At 38.7% G+C, this 16,401-nt stretch overlaps 2 protein-coding genes across 3 annotated transcripts; one reads left to right on the top strand and one right to left on the bottom strand.

Annotated features, from left to right (window-relative positions):
- The first annotated feature begins 338 nt into the window (after window positions 1-338).
- On the top strand, window positions 339-4,434 carry LOC112202815 (phosphatidylinositol N-acetylglucosaminyltransferase subunit P). 2 transcript variants are annotated; one of them, XM_024343831.2, is made up of 6 exons: window positions 339-534; window positions 1,572-1,702; window positions 1,953-2,161; window positions 2,263-2,335; window positions 3,769-3,887; window positions 3,970-4,434. In XM_024343831.2, exons 3-6 carry the CDS (start codon window positions 1,990-1,992, stop codon window positions 4,080-4,082), a joined length of 477 nt encoding a protein of 158 aa, XP_024199599.1. In that variant the 5' UTR covers window positions 339-534; window positions 1,572-1,702; window positions 1,953-1,989; the 3' UTR covers window positions 4,083-4,434. The 2 variants fall into 2 exon arrangements, with proteins under 2 accessions (XP_024199599.1, XP_024199598.1); XM_024343830.2 differs by lacking the exon at window positions 1,572-1,702 and having other exon boundaries at window positions 343-534.
- A 77-nt stretch (window positions 4,435-4,511) lies between these two features.
- On the bottom strand, window positions 4,512-13,435 carry LOC112202814 (GABA transporter 1). The gene is made up of 7 exons (XM_024343829.2): window positions 13,072-13,435; window positions 11,659-11,889; window positions 6,195-6,292; window positions 5,899-6,085; window positions 5,678-5,808; window positions 5,224-5,457; window positions 4,512-5,124 (listed from the first exon to the last, which is right to left on the bottom strand). Exons 1-7 carry the CDS (start codon window positions 13,223-13,225, stop codon window positions 4,744-4,746), a joined length of 1,416 nt encoding a protein of 471 aa, XP_024199597.1. The 5' UTR covers window positions 13,226-13,435; the 3' UTR covers window positions 4,512-4,743.
- Between the last annotated feature and the right edge of the window lie 2,966 nt (window positions 13,436-16,401).

Raw genomic sequence — 16,401 nt, 5'->3', positions numbered from 1 at the left:
CACCAAGGCGGGCTTTTGCGAATTTTTTAACGGACCGGGCCGGAGGGCCTCCATCGGCCAACTTGATCCGCAGGCTTTTTGATGAGGCCTAATATAACCAATCTGAGAAAGATCCTCCTCTTCCTACTCCTCCTCCTTCAATGCATTCACCAAAACCAAACAATCACTCTAAAAAACAACTCCACGAGTGGTAACCCCACATCTAGATTTGAATCCCACTGACGCTAATCAGAGTTATATTTTCTGATGGATGGGGAGTGGAAGCCCTCTAAGACGACTCTCCAACAAGGAGTAATGGAGTAGCGTGTGAACCTACAAAATTAAAGTTATCGTGCCATCTGGCTGAGAAAAAAAAAAATACTATCGCTCACTTTACCGTTGAAAAATATAGACTTAGTGAGCACAATCACCCCTTCTCTGACCACTTTCCCCAAAAACCGATTTCCAGAGAAGTACGCTTCATATGCAAAAGCTCCCAAAACGAGGCTCTACCTCTCCGGACGTCATTTGATCAGATCCTCACCCACTTGACAGGTATCATCTATCTCTTTTGTAAATTATCGATTCAAAGCATGGATTCGATTCGTACCCATCACCACAAAAGTACAATTTAATTCCCACGGATTGCTACACCGTGTTGATTGACGAAAATGCATACCTTTGGGAATTTGTTCGAATTTCCCACTATGAAGAAATCTGATTTTGTATGAGAATTCCATTGTTACGCTGTATTTTTTCGTGGGTTATGAATCAGTAGGAATGCCGACCCTTAACTGTGAAATTGTTTTCTACTCTTAAGTGGGAACCATAGGCTTTCATGGGCAATGTAAACATTCACTCCCTTCCGTTGAAAGGATTGTGCCCCTTCAGACTGTCCATTTGGAACGAATGCAATCCTGTGACACCAAATCCATGTAAAAAAAAAAAAGAAAAGACTTTGACATGTGATTTTTAATCTGGTTATCGTTCAATCGACAAACCAACAGTGATAGTTTAGCACAACTGGGACTAGAGAAAACTTTGAGTGGAATGAAAGATCAAAAGATCATAAGCTGTTTTGATCTTTTTTGTATGAATGGGGGCTGGAGTCCCAAAATATCAGCATGACATTGTATCGCAGTGTACATTATTTACAACCATGCTAGAGATAGTTGCGCTTGCGTTTTTGTCAAATGTTACCAACCTAGCTCTGGTACCAGATTCATAGGACCAAGTAGATAAAATAGTGAAAGAAAAGACAAAATTATCAAGGTTTTATTTCTTCGTACGACCAAGGTCAGAAACGTTATGATATATATCTGGTGTACGGTACATTCAGCAACCACAGAGATGATAGCACCTCCTATGACTTAGTAGCTCAGAATATGTCGGGGAAAACAATGATTTTAAAGGTTACTTCATTGAGCATTTGAGCAGCTGTGATGCGTCTTTGCTCAATTTAACATTTCCCTCCACCAGGCCCTGCCACTTGAGAAGCATCAACTTTTCATTTCTTATGTTATCAAGTTTTGTTGTTTTAATGCTGGCCTGAATCACCTTCCATATGTTGTGCTTTACTGGTTTCCATTAAGAAACCAAGCCTGGCTTTTTTATCCCGATTCCCAAGTCTCTAAGGGCTCTCACTGTTCGGGAGTTGCCAAGGACCCGAATGTTCCTGCATCTCAGGAATAATATATGACTTGCAACTGGATGAAAAAAAGAAGTGAGAACTCATCTCCGAGTGCTTTTTACTTACTTTTGGCAGTCTGTCCCCCCCCCCCCCCCCCCCCCCCCCCCCAAAAAAAAAAAAAAATAGCAAAAGTTAATATTAAAAAAATTGTTGCATCAATTTCATTACTTTTTCCCATTTCTGAATGTCCCTTTATTTGTATTCAAATTTATGGATTGGTGATCGCTCCTGATGCAAAAATTGACCCAAAATTGTTTTGTTGTCCTTGCTGTAATGTATGTAGATTCTCAAAACTGTATTGGAATCCCAGAACAAAGGGGATGGAAGACTCATACTCTATATGTAGTCCCAGAAGAATGAGTGTGTCAAAGAAGAGGAGGGCGGCAACAGTGTCTTTTGCAGATCCAGATGTTAAGGCTTCTGGTTTTCATGGTCCCAAACCTGCTGAAGTTTATGGCTTTGTAGGTTCCATCACAACTGTTGTGGCTACAGGTCGTCCAATCTGAAGTTTATGGCTTTCTAGGTTCTTGCATTGAACTTTTTGAAGGAAACTATTTGCTTGATAATGATATGGTGTTTTCGTATTTGAGCAGTTATATTCTTGGTGTGGGCATATGTTCCAGAGTCTTGGCTACATTCAATCGGAATCTTTTACTACCCCAGCAGGTCAGTTTAGTTGGATTCATTCATCAGTTTTTGGAGTTCTGTTTAAGATTCTTATCCTCCATTCTTTGTTCAATGATTAACTACCTGAAACTATGTTTCTTTTTTTCTAGTTTAATGCAAAAATATTCTCAATAGCACACGAACCATACATAATGTACCAGTCTGGACAAACCCACTAACTGCACAGCTAATGAGGCATGTCATCTTTCCTTCATCTTAACCTCAAGCCATACATGAAGCTAGTCAAAACTGTTATGGCAGAAGGCATGGTTCTGTAGTCTAAGCAACTTTGTCACTTTCATCATTACGAAGGATTCAAAACAAACAAAGTTGTCCTAGGGTAACTGATATAGTGATGTTCTGCAGATCTTCTGATATGACTTTAAAATATAGCTACAAGCAATTAAAATGGTTGAATGAACAGCAAGCATTTTGCTTCTTTAGGTAAGAGCAGCAAGCTTTTTGATGTAACAAGCAAGTTGGTGCCTGCATATGTAACAAGTTGCTGCATCAAATAAGTGGTTCACTAATGACCCTGATTGCTACAATTGTTCAGTCCGGTCGCACGAAGCATCTATATGATCTTAATGACTTATATTGTTCATGTTCTGGTGGCAACTGAGCTTAAATTTTAGGTATTAGGCTCAAAACTTGTTGCTGTGTAGCAGACTCCACCTCAGATTGAATCTGAGATCGAGATTTGTTTGTCACAGTAATGCCCGCCTTCTGCATTTGGAACAGTCCAGCTCCAAAAACATCCAGACCCCCTGCTGACAAAGAGGTGCTCCTTCCATCGTCCATTTTCTTTATTTTTGAAGGATGCTTAAGTGATTCTATAGAATCGGCAGCAATTGAGTGCTGAAGACTTGGCACCCTGAGTTTGTGGCCATGTCATGGAAGCTGCATGTTTTTTGTCAGGGTGTAGAAATCTGGCTACGAACCAATGCATCTTGACTTCTTGATGTTTATCAGACAATTGGCCTTCTTGCAGTTTTAGTAAACTATCCAGATTGTAAGCTATTCTCTGCGGCAGGAGTTAGGTCACTAAGAGGTTTGATCTGCAAGTGGTGGAACTTGTTGGCCATCATTGAACTGTGTGGAAAAGCTTGCCTGCTATAGTGAGGAAAATTTGGGAAGTTATGCTTAAATTATGTTGAGATTATTTGGGAGTAACCAGTAACAACCAGTAACCTCCCTCCTAATCAATTGACTCATTACATACAACCAGTAACAACAGAAGAATCCTCTTGATAGTATTGCTATGGCAACTATCTTCCTATCTGCTTGATATTTTATGTGAATAAATTAAGATTAGTATACATTATGTCTCAAACCAACTTTGGGTTTATGCCTTTACGGTGATATCTCTATGATAAGTTTTTTGTGTTTTTACACTTGGGATTATGTTTAAATTTATGCTAATACTGTTTCAGGTACTGGGCATTGGCAGTGCCAGCTTATGCAATGATGACTGTTGTATTAGCATTAGTATTTTACTGTGGCCTCAACTTCATGTCCACCCCTCCCCCATCTTCCTTATATACGGTATATGGTGAGTGATTTTGTCTTCCTTATTTGATTAAAGTTTTGGGTGTTTCTTTCAGGCTTTCAGCTGATTTGATTCACTTATGCAGATGAATTTAGTAGAGATCCTGTAAGCTCTGCTCGAATTGCCAATGATGATCAACCCATTGAACCCATATCTGATATCAGTATTGACAGAATCAATCGTTCCATGTTTAAATAACACAAAGCTCTTTCGGCATTGCTGATTTTTATCCAACTGAACCTTTTTCCTCAAAGAATGGCATTGAGTCTTCAAATTAATTAATATTAGCAAAGAGAGCAAGAGGCATTATCAGAACGAGGGCAAGAAGCATTATCAGAGATGTAAAGAGGGCTAGAAGCATTATCAGCAATTCAAAGAGGGGAAGCACTAGCAGTAATACAAGAGATAGGGCAACGAAACATCATTGGCAATACAAAGACGGGAACACGCATTATCAGTAACGGGCTATCTGAACAGCAATTCATTTGTATGTAAGCTTGCATCTTGCTGTGTTGAGATTTGAGAAGGCATTAATGATCATTGATCAGTATAGAAGTTTGACTCATTCTTGAAGATCCTATTACATTAATTCTTCCCTCCCAGAGAACACGATAATCTTTTCTTTTCTTTTTGAAAAGGAGAACATGATAATCTTAAAATGAGAGTTTCTGTAAATCAGAGGTACAATATTTTGTTTAATTGGTATTTGTAGTGGACAGGTTGGAAAGCTATCGCTTTGATGACAATGGGAATCAAACCAGGCTTATTATGCATTCCTCCCATGCACTCAACCAAATGACCTATGCTAGTTGAGCTAAATGCTCACACACAAAAGGCGAGTAATATTTCCGTGATGAGATCATACATTCGCAAATAACTTGTAAGAACTGGCATCCAGGCTAATTTGTCTTACAGCTGCAATCGCTGCTAAAACCCCCATGACTGAAAAAACCACAGCAATGGTGGTGTTCAACCAGAAAACAAGGCTTCGTTTTGATGGCTTAAAGGTCAAGTTGAAGAAGACAACAGGCAAGATGAAGTCGAGGGGCATGAAACCAAAAGCACCAATAACTGCATTGATGTCCCCAAAAAATGGAAGCATTGCTGCTACGGTTGTTGCTGTGATGACAGATAGTGACCGAGAGATCACCCTTGGGATCACATTTCGAGCTGAAAATTCTTTCCTTGTTGGGTCTGCAAATGCTCTCTCTAGTACTTCATTTGTGGGCTGCAGATAAACCTGCATAACAAATTAACAGTGTGTGTTATTTTAGTGTGTGGTTAGCTACATAATTGGAAATGAAAAGAGATTTTCAGATGGTGCTGGTTGATTGCTTACCACACCAACAGCGGAAAGTTGGAATATGGTGAAAATGTTCGTCATGAAAATGAACCACTTCGGCACCAAAGGGTTGCCATCGGACAAGAAGTTGCTAAGGATGAGGCCTTCAGATTGGTTACCAAATGCCCAATAGCCAGATATCGCAACGCTGAAGAAAGTCATTGTGACTATTGTGTAACAAACACACAATCCCTTGAACATCTTTCCCTTCACTGGTGCTGCGATTGTTGCCTATATACAGAAAATAATAGTTCAACAATTAGTTCCCAAAAACAGCAAAAACTATTAGTAAAGTTTGTTCAAGTATTTTTACGGTGCCAAAAGCGTTTTCAGACAACTAAAAGGGGACGTGTGCAAGAAATGCTCCGGGGTTTTAGTGAATCTTTTGTAGTAGGTGCATGACAAAACTTTGATTAAATTGTTAGTCAAGGAAAATTGGAGTACTTCAGACCTGAATTTCTGGAATGATACCATTGCCGTATGTCGTAGCAATGATGGCATTGGCATTAAAGATCCCAAAAATCTGATTCTCGGTGTTGCCCTTCAAAGAATAGTCCTTGGGTGGCCCTTTTGAAGAATTTCCTGAGAAATTTATTCAAGCTTGTTGAGTGAATGAAGTCAAATATTTATGTTTAGATCAGTGTGTGCACTGTTTAGGAAGATTGGATTTACCAATATAGATGCAAGCAGCAGTAGCACAAACACTATAGGCTAGGCAAAGGATCATGGAGACAAGGTTGATGTGCCGTAGTGAGTGAAAAGATGGGATTTGGGCCAAAATCAGCATGAAGCATCCAAATATGATCACAAACTCATACAGCTTCATGCTCCCATTTGGGTTTGTCAGCATGTAAACTGCCTGCAAAAGAAAATCATGAATTAGAAAAAAAAAAAAAAAAACAATAGCAATCCAAAGGATTGAAATACTCTCGTTGAGATCGATATATAAAAATAAATTATGTGATTACCTTCATGCATTGCCCTCCCAAAAGAGTACAAGCCACAACAGCACCATAGCATACCATAAACTGAATTGGACCAACGAAATAGCGACCCCATTTGGGTCCTGTAGAGTCCGATTTGTTAATAAGTTGGCAACTTATAATATAAGAGATAGAAGTTCTAGGAAATTCTCAAAAGTTCATATACTATATTTTTCTTGTTTGATGATATATATTTTCTAGCTATTAGTATTAGTTTAGTGGTAGTTTTCTCAAAATGTTTCATTTTATGATGTTACAAGAAACTAGGTTGTTTTGAATTTGTGTTTTCAATATACTATCACTTACTAAAACAGAAAGCAAACCAAAAGCAGGCTAGGAAAGAAAATTATACAGCTGAAGACATCAGCGGCCAACTTCGAAAGAACTTGGATGGCAACTCTTTTAGAGGTTACACGGACAAAAAAAGAGTTGACGAAGGCCCTTCAAAATTAAAGATGTTCTTATTCTTTATATCAATGGCCGTTCAAGTTAATGGCAGACAGTTAAAGCCACAATTTTTTTTCTTTAGTTGACAAATGACAACTACCTAACATCCTAAAGAGTAAGTGCCAGTGATAACAAATTTGTTGAACCTTTTTTTCACATGTTTTTAGAGTTGCAAAGTCCTAGCAAAACATGCTATATTTCGAGTTCAAGACATAATTTCTGCATATGGATATGGGGAAGAAATGCTTGATAACTAAAGCTAACCATCCACATAGATTCCTAGCCTTTATAAATAAGTATTCGATCTACATATGTAAATTATTGAGTTATTGTTAGTCTTAAAGTTGAGTTCAAAAATATTAAGAGATTCCCTTTACCTTTCCTCATGTGTCTAATTCCTGTTATCCTGATGAATCATCTTCCACTAATTTTATTCTTAATGAATACGTGCTTGATAAATTGTAAGTGTTGGCCCTTCCACTAGTTCAAATGTGAGAGAGAAAGTGATTGAATATGCACCTCCACTTAAAATTGGCTTAAGCTTTATTTTTTATTTTTTATTTTTGAAAAAAGGAGCCCGTGCGACTATACTCGAGTCTTGATTAATGAAACTACAGAGGATATAGAACCTGAACCCCAAATTACAATAAGCATTAAGAGAACGTCCTACAATAATAATAACAAGAGTCTCTACTAAATATATGTATTCTAACATGCACCAATTAGCAAAGAGTGTTCTATTGGCTACTCCATTTTCTTTGATATAACAGTAACGGACATAACGAAAAGATAACTTGACCATGAAGCATCATTATGAAAGAAACACTTTCCTACTATGTTGCTGCACGAGAAAAAATCCGACAACACTACATTTCATCCTACCACTAAGAGGTTGCAACCATTTCATAATGACATGCCAAAAAAGGCATACTGAGTATGTAGACCTAGAAATGGCCCACCTCTCCCTACCAAACGTTGATAGAGACTTATTGAAAGCAATAAACAACTAAACCCTAAGAAGGTACCAAAACTAAAAAAAAAAAAAAAAAAAAAAAACTACAGCGCAGTCTGGACCTAAAGTAAAACAGGCCCAAGGTCCTTCCAAGAGAGCAAGCCAACACACTACAGCGCAGTCTGCGACATGAAGCCAACCCGTCCGACAGTGACATCTATAAGACGCCCCAATGGTTGAGTGAGAAGAAACTTAGAAAACCCTCATTTGTGGCTAGGGTTTTTCAAAGAGATCTCGAGACCAATTTTAAATGGGTTTTTGTCCATTTACCCCAATTATAGGGATTTTTTTCCCACTTACCCAAAACACTCTAAGGAGTTCTTCCCTAATACCCCATTAAGTTTTTTTTAAGACTATTTTACCCTTACCCCTTCGTTACATAGAGAGAGAGAGAGAAACCATAGGAGACTTCGTCGGACTCAGGTCACTGGCCACAGGAGTCCGATCACCTGCCGCCAGATTTAGATCACCGGTCGCCTGCTGCCGGATTCCGGTCACCAGCCGCCACTCACCGGATTTCTTTAAAAACCTCGCCGGAGGTACCCAAAGAGGTTATCGGAGATCTCATAGGTCGCCGGAAAGGTTTATTGCCTCCCAATAAACCTCTATTGCCCCAATAGAGGGGCAATAGACGTCCCAATAAAACTTCTACTCGCTGGAATGGGAACTAATCTTCCTAAATTTAGACAAATAAACTTTGATAAAAGAAAAAAAAAAGAGGAGATTACATCAATTCAAAATGTCTATTGCCTCCCAATAGACTTGTATTGTCCTCCAATAGAACTTTCAGTCGCCGGAATGGGAACTAATCTCCCTAAATTTAGACAAATGAACTTTTATTAAAGAAAAAAAATGAGGATATTACATCAATTCGAAATGGGTATTGCCCCCCAATAGACATGTATTGCCCCCCAATAGCCCTTTATTACCCCCTGATAAAACTTTTTCTTTTTTTCTTTCCTTCTGGCCTTCTGCCCTCATGTTACCTAAAAATAAAAAAAATAATCCAGGTCGACCGGTTCAAAGTTCTACCATCTGTTTGCTTTGCATCACTTAAAAGCTCAAATTAGCTACAAGGGAACTTCGAAGGTGTGATTTACAGACACTAATAACATTCAATTTCGCAACCAACTCCAAAATTCAAGTTTCTAGTCACAATCGATTCACAAACACACACATCTAAACAACAATTCGAATCAAATGTACGTGCAATCTCAGATCTGAACAACGATCAACAATCTTAGCACAAAAGTTATAGATTTGACGAAAATGAAACAAACCGAAAACGAGCATACAAACAAAGATTCATAGTCTCCAACCCCAAACACACTACACTTGATTCATAGTCTGTCTTGTCCAATCCCATCTGACTCCGACAAAGATTCCGACACTCCTCCCAATTATGCTTCACTCAACCGCTTTGCCTACAAATACGACGGTTGGATCTCCAAGCCCGCCTCCGTCTCCGATAGCTGCTCCTCCGTGAAATGGGCGGTGACCCTCCCCTATCGCGGGCCAAGCCAGTGAACGTAGGGCATTCAGTGTCGTCGAATCATTTGAATAAATGACACAGCCCCGCCACCTTTCACAAATCGTCGGAGGAGATGCTGGCCACTTTGGGAAGAGAGAGCGCAGATCGAAGGAGAGATGCCGGCCACGTTAGGGAGAGAGAGAGAGAGTGCAAATCGTGTTGGTTGGGGAGAGAGAGAGAGTATCGATCTGTGTACACTGGAGGTATGATAGTAGACTTAGTAGTTTATTAATTAGGTTGAGGGTAGAATAGTCATTTTACTTTAAATTAGGTTAGTGAGAATAAAAATCTGTTGCTGGGGTAAGTGAGATAATTTTTGCTCATTTTAGTGATTTGGGTCAAGAACCCATTTTAAATGGAATCAAGCTTGAGTACTACTATTGTCACAGAAACTTCTAAAAATTTCTTTTGAATTTTAAGTTTTACAAAAACATATAAGGAAAATACACCAATCTTAACTCTAACCGCGAGTCTCCAATAAACTCTCTGTTTCTACATTTAGAGAACCATTACTAACTTCCTCCAATATTGGTCGATAGGACCTCGGCTTTGGTTAGATACACGATCAATCGCATCAATCCTTCCAAATAAGGATGTCGCAATGTCGTTTATGGCTGTGGTTGCATAGTTGGGCCTCCTTGTTGTGATGGTTGGGATGCCGGGGCTTGGTCGGCAATATTTATGCTTCGATCTGTCCGGCTTTGTAGGCAATTCTTGGTTGGCACTCTTTCGTTTTAGATCTTCCTTCTCTTTTGAATTTGGGATGTTTCATAAAGGTGGCTTTTGGATGTGGTATGACATGCGTTATATGCTGATTATTTGAAAAAATGAAGTGATGGATTATCACTTCTAGTTGATTTTTCAATGAGCCTTAAATGACAAATTTCCTACTTTAGTTTTGTAATGAATGGTGCGCTAGCAATTATTCTTGTTCCCACCCTCCACCAACATTGAGTTCTTGTTTTTTATACACACCAATTACGTGTTTAGGCAAGGGAAGTCGTCCATTTATGAAAAATAAAAATTATGTTGTAGGGTTGTTTGAATAAGCAAGCTAGCTTCATTATACTTTGTAATGTGCTTTATACATCAAAGATATATTAGGCCTCCGCCGAGGATTACTAGCCTTTAGCTAAACTATTCTAACCAAATTGTTGGGAATATATACATCCCACATGGGAAAAATGGGACCTTGCTTATGAGTTTATAATAGTTTGGGCCACTCCATCCATTATCAATTGATTTTGGATGTAAACCCCAGATTACTTTATCATGGTATCAAAGCGGGTTATCCCACGTGTGCATGCCTCGCGGCCATACGGGCTCTACGTCACCCAAAGTTGTCCACATGTATGGCTTGAAAATTCGCCACACGTGCGGGGGCGTGTTGAGAATATATACATCTCACATGGGAAAAATGGGACATTGCCTATGAGTTTATAAAGGTTTGGGCCACTCCATCCATTGTAAATTAATTTTGGATGTGAACCCCAAATTACTTTAATACAAATATTGTTAGATCATATCTTAGAATCTAAGCTAGGCCAATTTTATTAATTGGATGATGAAATGACACTAGGAAAAATAGTCCCAATATAACCAATATTGGTAGACTAGATAACTGATGAAGTTGTATATTTAGCCCTTGCGGTGGTAGACCAACCCTCCTTAATCTATCACAGTTATGAGGTGAGCTACCTTTGTATTGAGTGGTTATCCATTGATGCATTGTTACTACTTTGTACCAAAAGGGACATGTAAAACGAGTTCAAATTAATTTGTAGCACGTTTACTTACTTGGAATGGAAAATAATCATGAATCGGAGACAAGTGGAATGGGAGAAGAAAGGAATCGGTATTGATTCCGGAGGAATGATTCCTAAACCCATCTCCCCCCTTCGTAATCGAATTCCTGAGTATTCAGGAATCAATTCTTAATAAGGAGGTGAGACCTACATCCATTCTGATTCCTTCATGTGTTAGTAAACACATGAATTCTTTTACCCGGAATCATTCTGATTGCTTTATGTGTTAGTAAACGCAGAAATGTTTTTACCCCGTAATCATTCCATTTTCTTCAAAGTAAGTAAACGTGCTCTTAGTAACTCTTAATAAGGGCAAAGTTATATTATCCTAATCAAACTCTTTTTCTTTTCTTTTTTTAACATATATCGGGCTTATAATTCTAATTAATGAATGAAAAGCATGGGTTGGATGATTTAGGAAAATGTCATATAGATGTGGGTTGTGTGCAATGGCGGACGCAAGAATAAATACACAAGAGGCAAAAAAAAAAAATATGAACAAAATGGCAATAGAAAAGAAGTTACGGGAGCAAAACTGAAAAAGTAGTGAATTGCAAGTGAGGAAAATCAAAAATTTGACTGGGGCCAGTGCCCCACTTGTTGTCTTTACTGCATTTTATATTTACATAGATAAAAGAAAAGAAAAGTACGTACCTAAAATGTCACGAGCCATGTCTCTGAAGCGAAGTTGGCGATGGCCCAATTGAGCATAATGCTCGAGCACCAGAGAGATTAAGTTGTACGAGTAGAAAGTTACTAATGCTCCGATCACGAGACAAATAACTCCGCCCGTCCATCCGAGGAATGTGAAAGCGTACGGTAGACTTAGCAGAGGTGGAGCAACTATTGAAGTAGTCAAATGATAACCACAGTGCACCCATGATCCTACATTCAACAATTCAATTATTCAAACCTGACTTTCTTCTTCCTCTCTTTTGTTGTCTTCCACTTTTAAGTTGCATATTTTGATTAATTAGTAGCTTCAATATTGAAAAACTTTGAATTAAAGTAATCCGTAATTTTGCGCATTTATAAGACATGGTTCATTCATTAAGTGCATTAATTGTGGACATTTCACTCTTGAGAATGTCGTCTATCATTATCTAAGAACTAAAACACCATTAATATTGTAATCATTGTGCGTGTCCTATGTGAAGGTTTTCCATAAAGTAATTAATGAGCTAGGGAACCCTGTTATTGAAGTATATTGAAAGACGAAAATGTTCACCTAGTCAGTTATTGACCAAGGAAATAATGCTCAACCACCCTTGGATGTAAATCCAATGGCAGAGAGAATTATTATTACGTTGAGGTGTTTTGTCTTCCACCCTTGGATGCAAATCTAAGGGTTATTGAGCATAAATTATTTGGTCAGCAACTGACCAGGTGAACACCACTGTATTGAAAGATGAAACTGAAATGGAATATGTAGAATGCAATCTGTGTTCAAAAGAATGTAAAAAGCAAATTGTTTTGGTCAACCTTAAATAAACTAAAAATGATATAGTTAACACAGTAGTGTTCACATGGTCAGTTGCTGACCAAAAAATTTATGCTCAATAACTCTTAGATTTACATCCAAGGATGGTCAGTGGTGTTCACCTAGTCAGTTGCTGACAAAAGAATTTATGCCCAATAACCCTTAGATTTACATCCAAGGATGGAAAACAAAACACCTCAACTTAATAATAATTCTCTCTGCCATTGAATTTACATCCAAAGGTGGTTGAGCATTATTTTCTTAGTCAATAACTGACCAGGTGAACATTTTTGATAGTCAACGATCTAAAACTTGGCCATGTGAAATATACTTATGTCTGTATTTTTATATACTTGAGAAGAACCACTGTGAAGCGAAGCAAATATGAATCCATGTGGATGATAAGAAAAATGGAGAAAAAATATAAAAGCAGAGAAAAAGAGGACAAAGACATTAAAGAAGAAGAAGATGACGACGATATCTATGGGTGATGATGGATGAAGTCTTGAAAATAATTATAAAAAAAAAAATGAATGCAGCAGATCAAGGAGGAAGAAGAAGAAGAAGAAACTAAAGAAAGCAATTACCTTTGGATTTAAGAACAAACTTGGCACCGGCATCCAGTTGGTTCTGTTGGTCATCATCATCTTGACCAACCTTGGCATGATTACCATCTACTACTTGATCTTGATTACGATCGTGTGCTTCTGCTGCAATGGAGTTTGGTGCCAGAGTCCCCATCTCTCTGTCTCTGTCTTTCTCTCTACGTACCGCGCGAGAATGGAAAACAAGACAGTATAATGGGGAGATGAATCAGAATCAGAATATCTGAGAATCAGCGCCTAAACATGTATATAATATGTAGTAAGCTTAGCCGATCGATTTGGAGTATTGGTGATTCGTCAACGGATGATCCACAGCTTCTTCATAATATTCAAAGCAAAACGACAGCTAGCGAGCGAGGTTGTCAAAATGGCTACCCCTACTTAACAGTCAAACCTCTTGCCTCTCTTGCGTGCGTGCTAAACGGTTGACACGATCACCCACAGATACAGTGACAGTGAGAGGGCATAAGACGACCATAACGCACATTTATTGAATGAGGATTTGTACGTATAGCGTCAGAACATGATCTATCTGTATGGAAACTGTCACAAATTCGGTAAAGATACGAGTACAGATTTGAGATTTCAGTTGCATCATCACTTTTTAAGTCCAAACTCTAATAACAGTCATTCATGATATTCCATATAAATTTACATGAAATGATATATATATATATATATATATATCGGTAGAAATTTCGAGATTTTGAGAATTTGAGAAATTTTTAACACCCTCGTCAGAATGGGAATCCTCATAAGCGGCGACTAGAAGATGTTCTATTTACAAATGCAAGCCCTAGTACAGCTTACATTGGTGGTTGAGTCTTCAGTAACTAGGGTGTCGACGAGTGAGAGTTGACTCGTTGACTAGAAATGGAAAGGAAGGCTCACCGTTGTGGCTTGCTCCAAGAGGAAAGTTTGTGCCACTCATGTTCATCCATTAAACGTAGCTAGTCCTTTTCATTCACCCAATATAGTTGGTTTGTTATGGGAGTACATGTGAATCATCTAAGGTCAATCACACAGATAAGCTATATAGTGTACGTATCAGTGCGACAAGCCGATCGAATATTAATTTGACGAGCGTTTCACCAAGTGAAAACCATTTAAAACTTCACTATTGCCTGCTTTACTAGTATCACCAATCTAATCACCATCTAAGTATGTTGCACTGGTAAAATCAAACCAAAACAATTCCATTGTTTATCCTTCTAATAACATTGCGGGAAAGCTTGAGACTAGGTACTCATAAAGGCCAACTAAAGGCACATGAAAAATACGGTTTAACCAATCCTGAAAGCTGAAGTTAGCAACCATGCATGTGTCTACTTACAGATTGTCCAAGTTAGTCTTACTCTTCTAAACAAACATTTTTTTGAGGAATTGTAAAGAACAAATAAATATATTCTGACCACGGGTGCATTAGTTGATTCAGAAAGTATGCTAGCCGACTTTGCAGTATTGGTCAAGGGGGGTGGCGTTGATGTTGCACAGCTTCTTCATACTTTTCAAAGGAAGATGACAGCTTGCGAGCGTACGTGGTTGTCAAAACTGCTACCCCTACTAAACATTCAAATTTCAAACCTCTTGCTGCCTCTCTTGCATACGCGTTTCACACCTAGACAGAGAGATCCATATATGCATATTTATTCAGCATGAAAATTGAAATTAGTGACGATAAGATGGCGTCAGAACGTGATCCGTATGGAAAGTAACAAATTGGGTAAAGATACCAGGAAAAATTTTTGCTGGGCTACTACGGCAGTGCGGCCCTCTAATCAAAAATCTAAAATTTTTCTTCTGTTTTTTTCCAAACAGTCCCTAATTTTTAATGTGAAATACCTAAAATATCCCCCTATTTGGGCACTGATTGGCCCGCCCCACTGCAACGTGGTGCGGGTGCCGTACGGAAATCTTTCTCAGATACCAGAGTACATATATGAGTTTTCAGGTGCATCATCATCGCATATTTAAGTCAAATACTAATAACAGAGTCAATGATGACATATCGTATACATTTACATGAAATAATAATATATGTGATGGTGGTAATTGTTGTTTAGTCTGATTAGGTCCATGTGGTTTTCGTTTACCAGTGTGTAGGTGGTCATCTTAAGCATTTTACAAATTTGTCTTCTTTTTACTAAAATCTGCTTTGATTTATTTATGTGCAACTACTTCGTGTGTGTGATTTTGCTGACAAGGTCTTCAATATAAGTGGTAACTCATTTCATCTTTGTTTTAATGACTTATAATGATGTATGTCTAGAAATTATTCATTATTGTGTAGCATATTGGTTTCTTTTTGTTTGAAAATGTTTGCACTATTAACATTATGCATTTTTGTTCTGCACATATTCTTTCCTTTAGTGTTGATGTCTTTGAGTATAGCTTTTTAGATCAATCTCCTATTGAAATAGCCGTCTCTGCTTTGTGGATGTAGGCTGATGAATGCTCCCACATCCAATTTTGGAAGTGGTTTAAGGGAAACAAAATGTTCATCTTGACTGAAACACATTGCCATCTAATGGGAATATACAGAATGATAAAGTTTATGGTAGATGGACTTCAAGCTTTTGTTTCTTGCCACAAGAACTTTAAGGTTGCAAAGTGCATTTAAGGTTAATTGTAAATCTTATATTTTCTATAGTTATATTTTCCTTAGATTATTGTGAATTCTTATTGTTTGACGCATAAATCCTGTAGGGGTGCAAACTGTCTCTTTTGAGCTAGTGATTGCGCAGGCGTGCCAGCACCGAGGGGTGCAGTCGTTGGGGTAGTCCCTTGACCTGACTTCTTCTTCAAGCGCTGTGGACGAGGAGAGCACCAACCTCGTCACAGGGTTCTTCTCTAGCCTTTCGGAAAAGGACTTCTGCCTTACGGATAAGGACTTTGGGTGTGATCTCTTCGCGTTCACCGTATCGATACTTAGTATTGTAGACTAAGCAGAGCAATCACTGGGAAGTTGTGAGAAAGCACGGGTCTTGCTAAAGCGTGACTTTAGCTTCGCTGGGTTGCGAGGGTGTTACCCTTGCTTCACTGGTTGTGTCGGTGGCAGTAGCACTGACAGTCGGCTCGCGGGGAGACTAGGACTGGAAGTACGGTCGTCGGATTGATCTGGTGATGCTGACAGTCGGCTCCCGGGGAGACTAGAACTGGCGTGCGGTCACCGGGTTTCAACAAGGTTGAAGGTTTGCTTCGGGGAGGCTTTGTAATCGCTGGGATTAGTTGATTCGAGAGAGGTCCTGTTTGTGTCCTTGAACCCTAGTATTTATACCTAGGTCTTCGACTGTTCCTTGCTACCGAAGGATT

This window comes from Rosa chinensis, chromosome 5 (genome assembly GCF_002994745.2).
Source record: "Rosa chinensis cultivar Old Blush chromosome 5, RchiOBHm-V2, whole genome shotgun sequence".
NCBI classification, from domain to species: Eukaryota; Viridiplantae; Streptophyta; class Magnoliopsida; order Rosales; family Rosaceae; genus Rosa; species Rosa chinensis.
The sequence above is the reverse complement of the archived record's forward strand: the minus strand, read 5'-3'. Positions and strand labels throughout refer to the sequence as shown.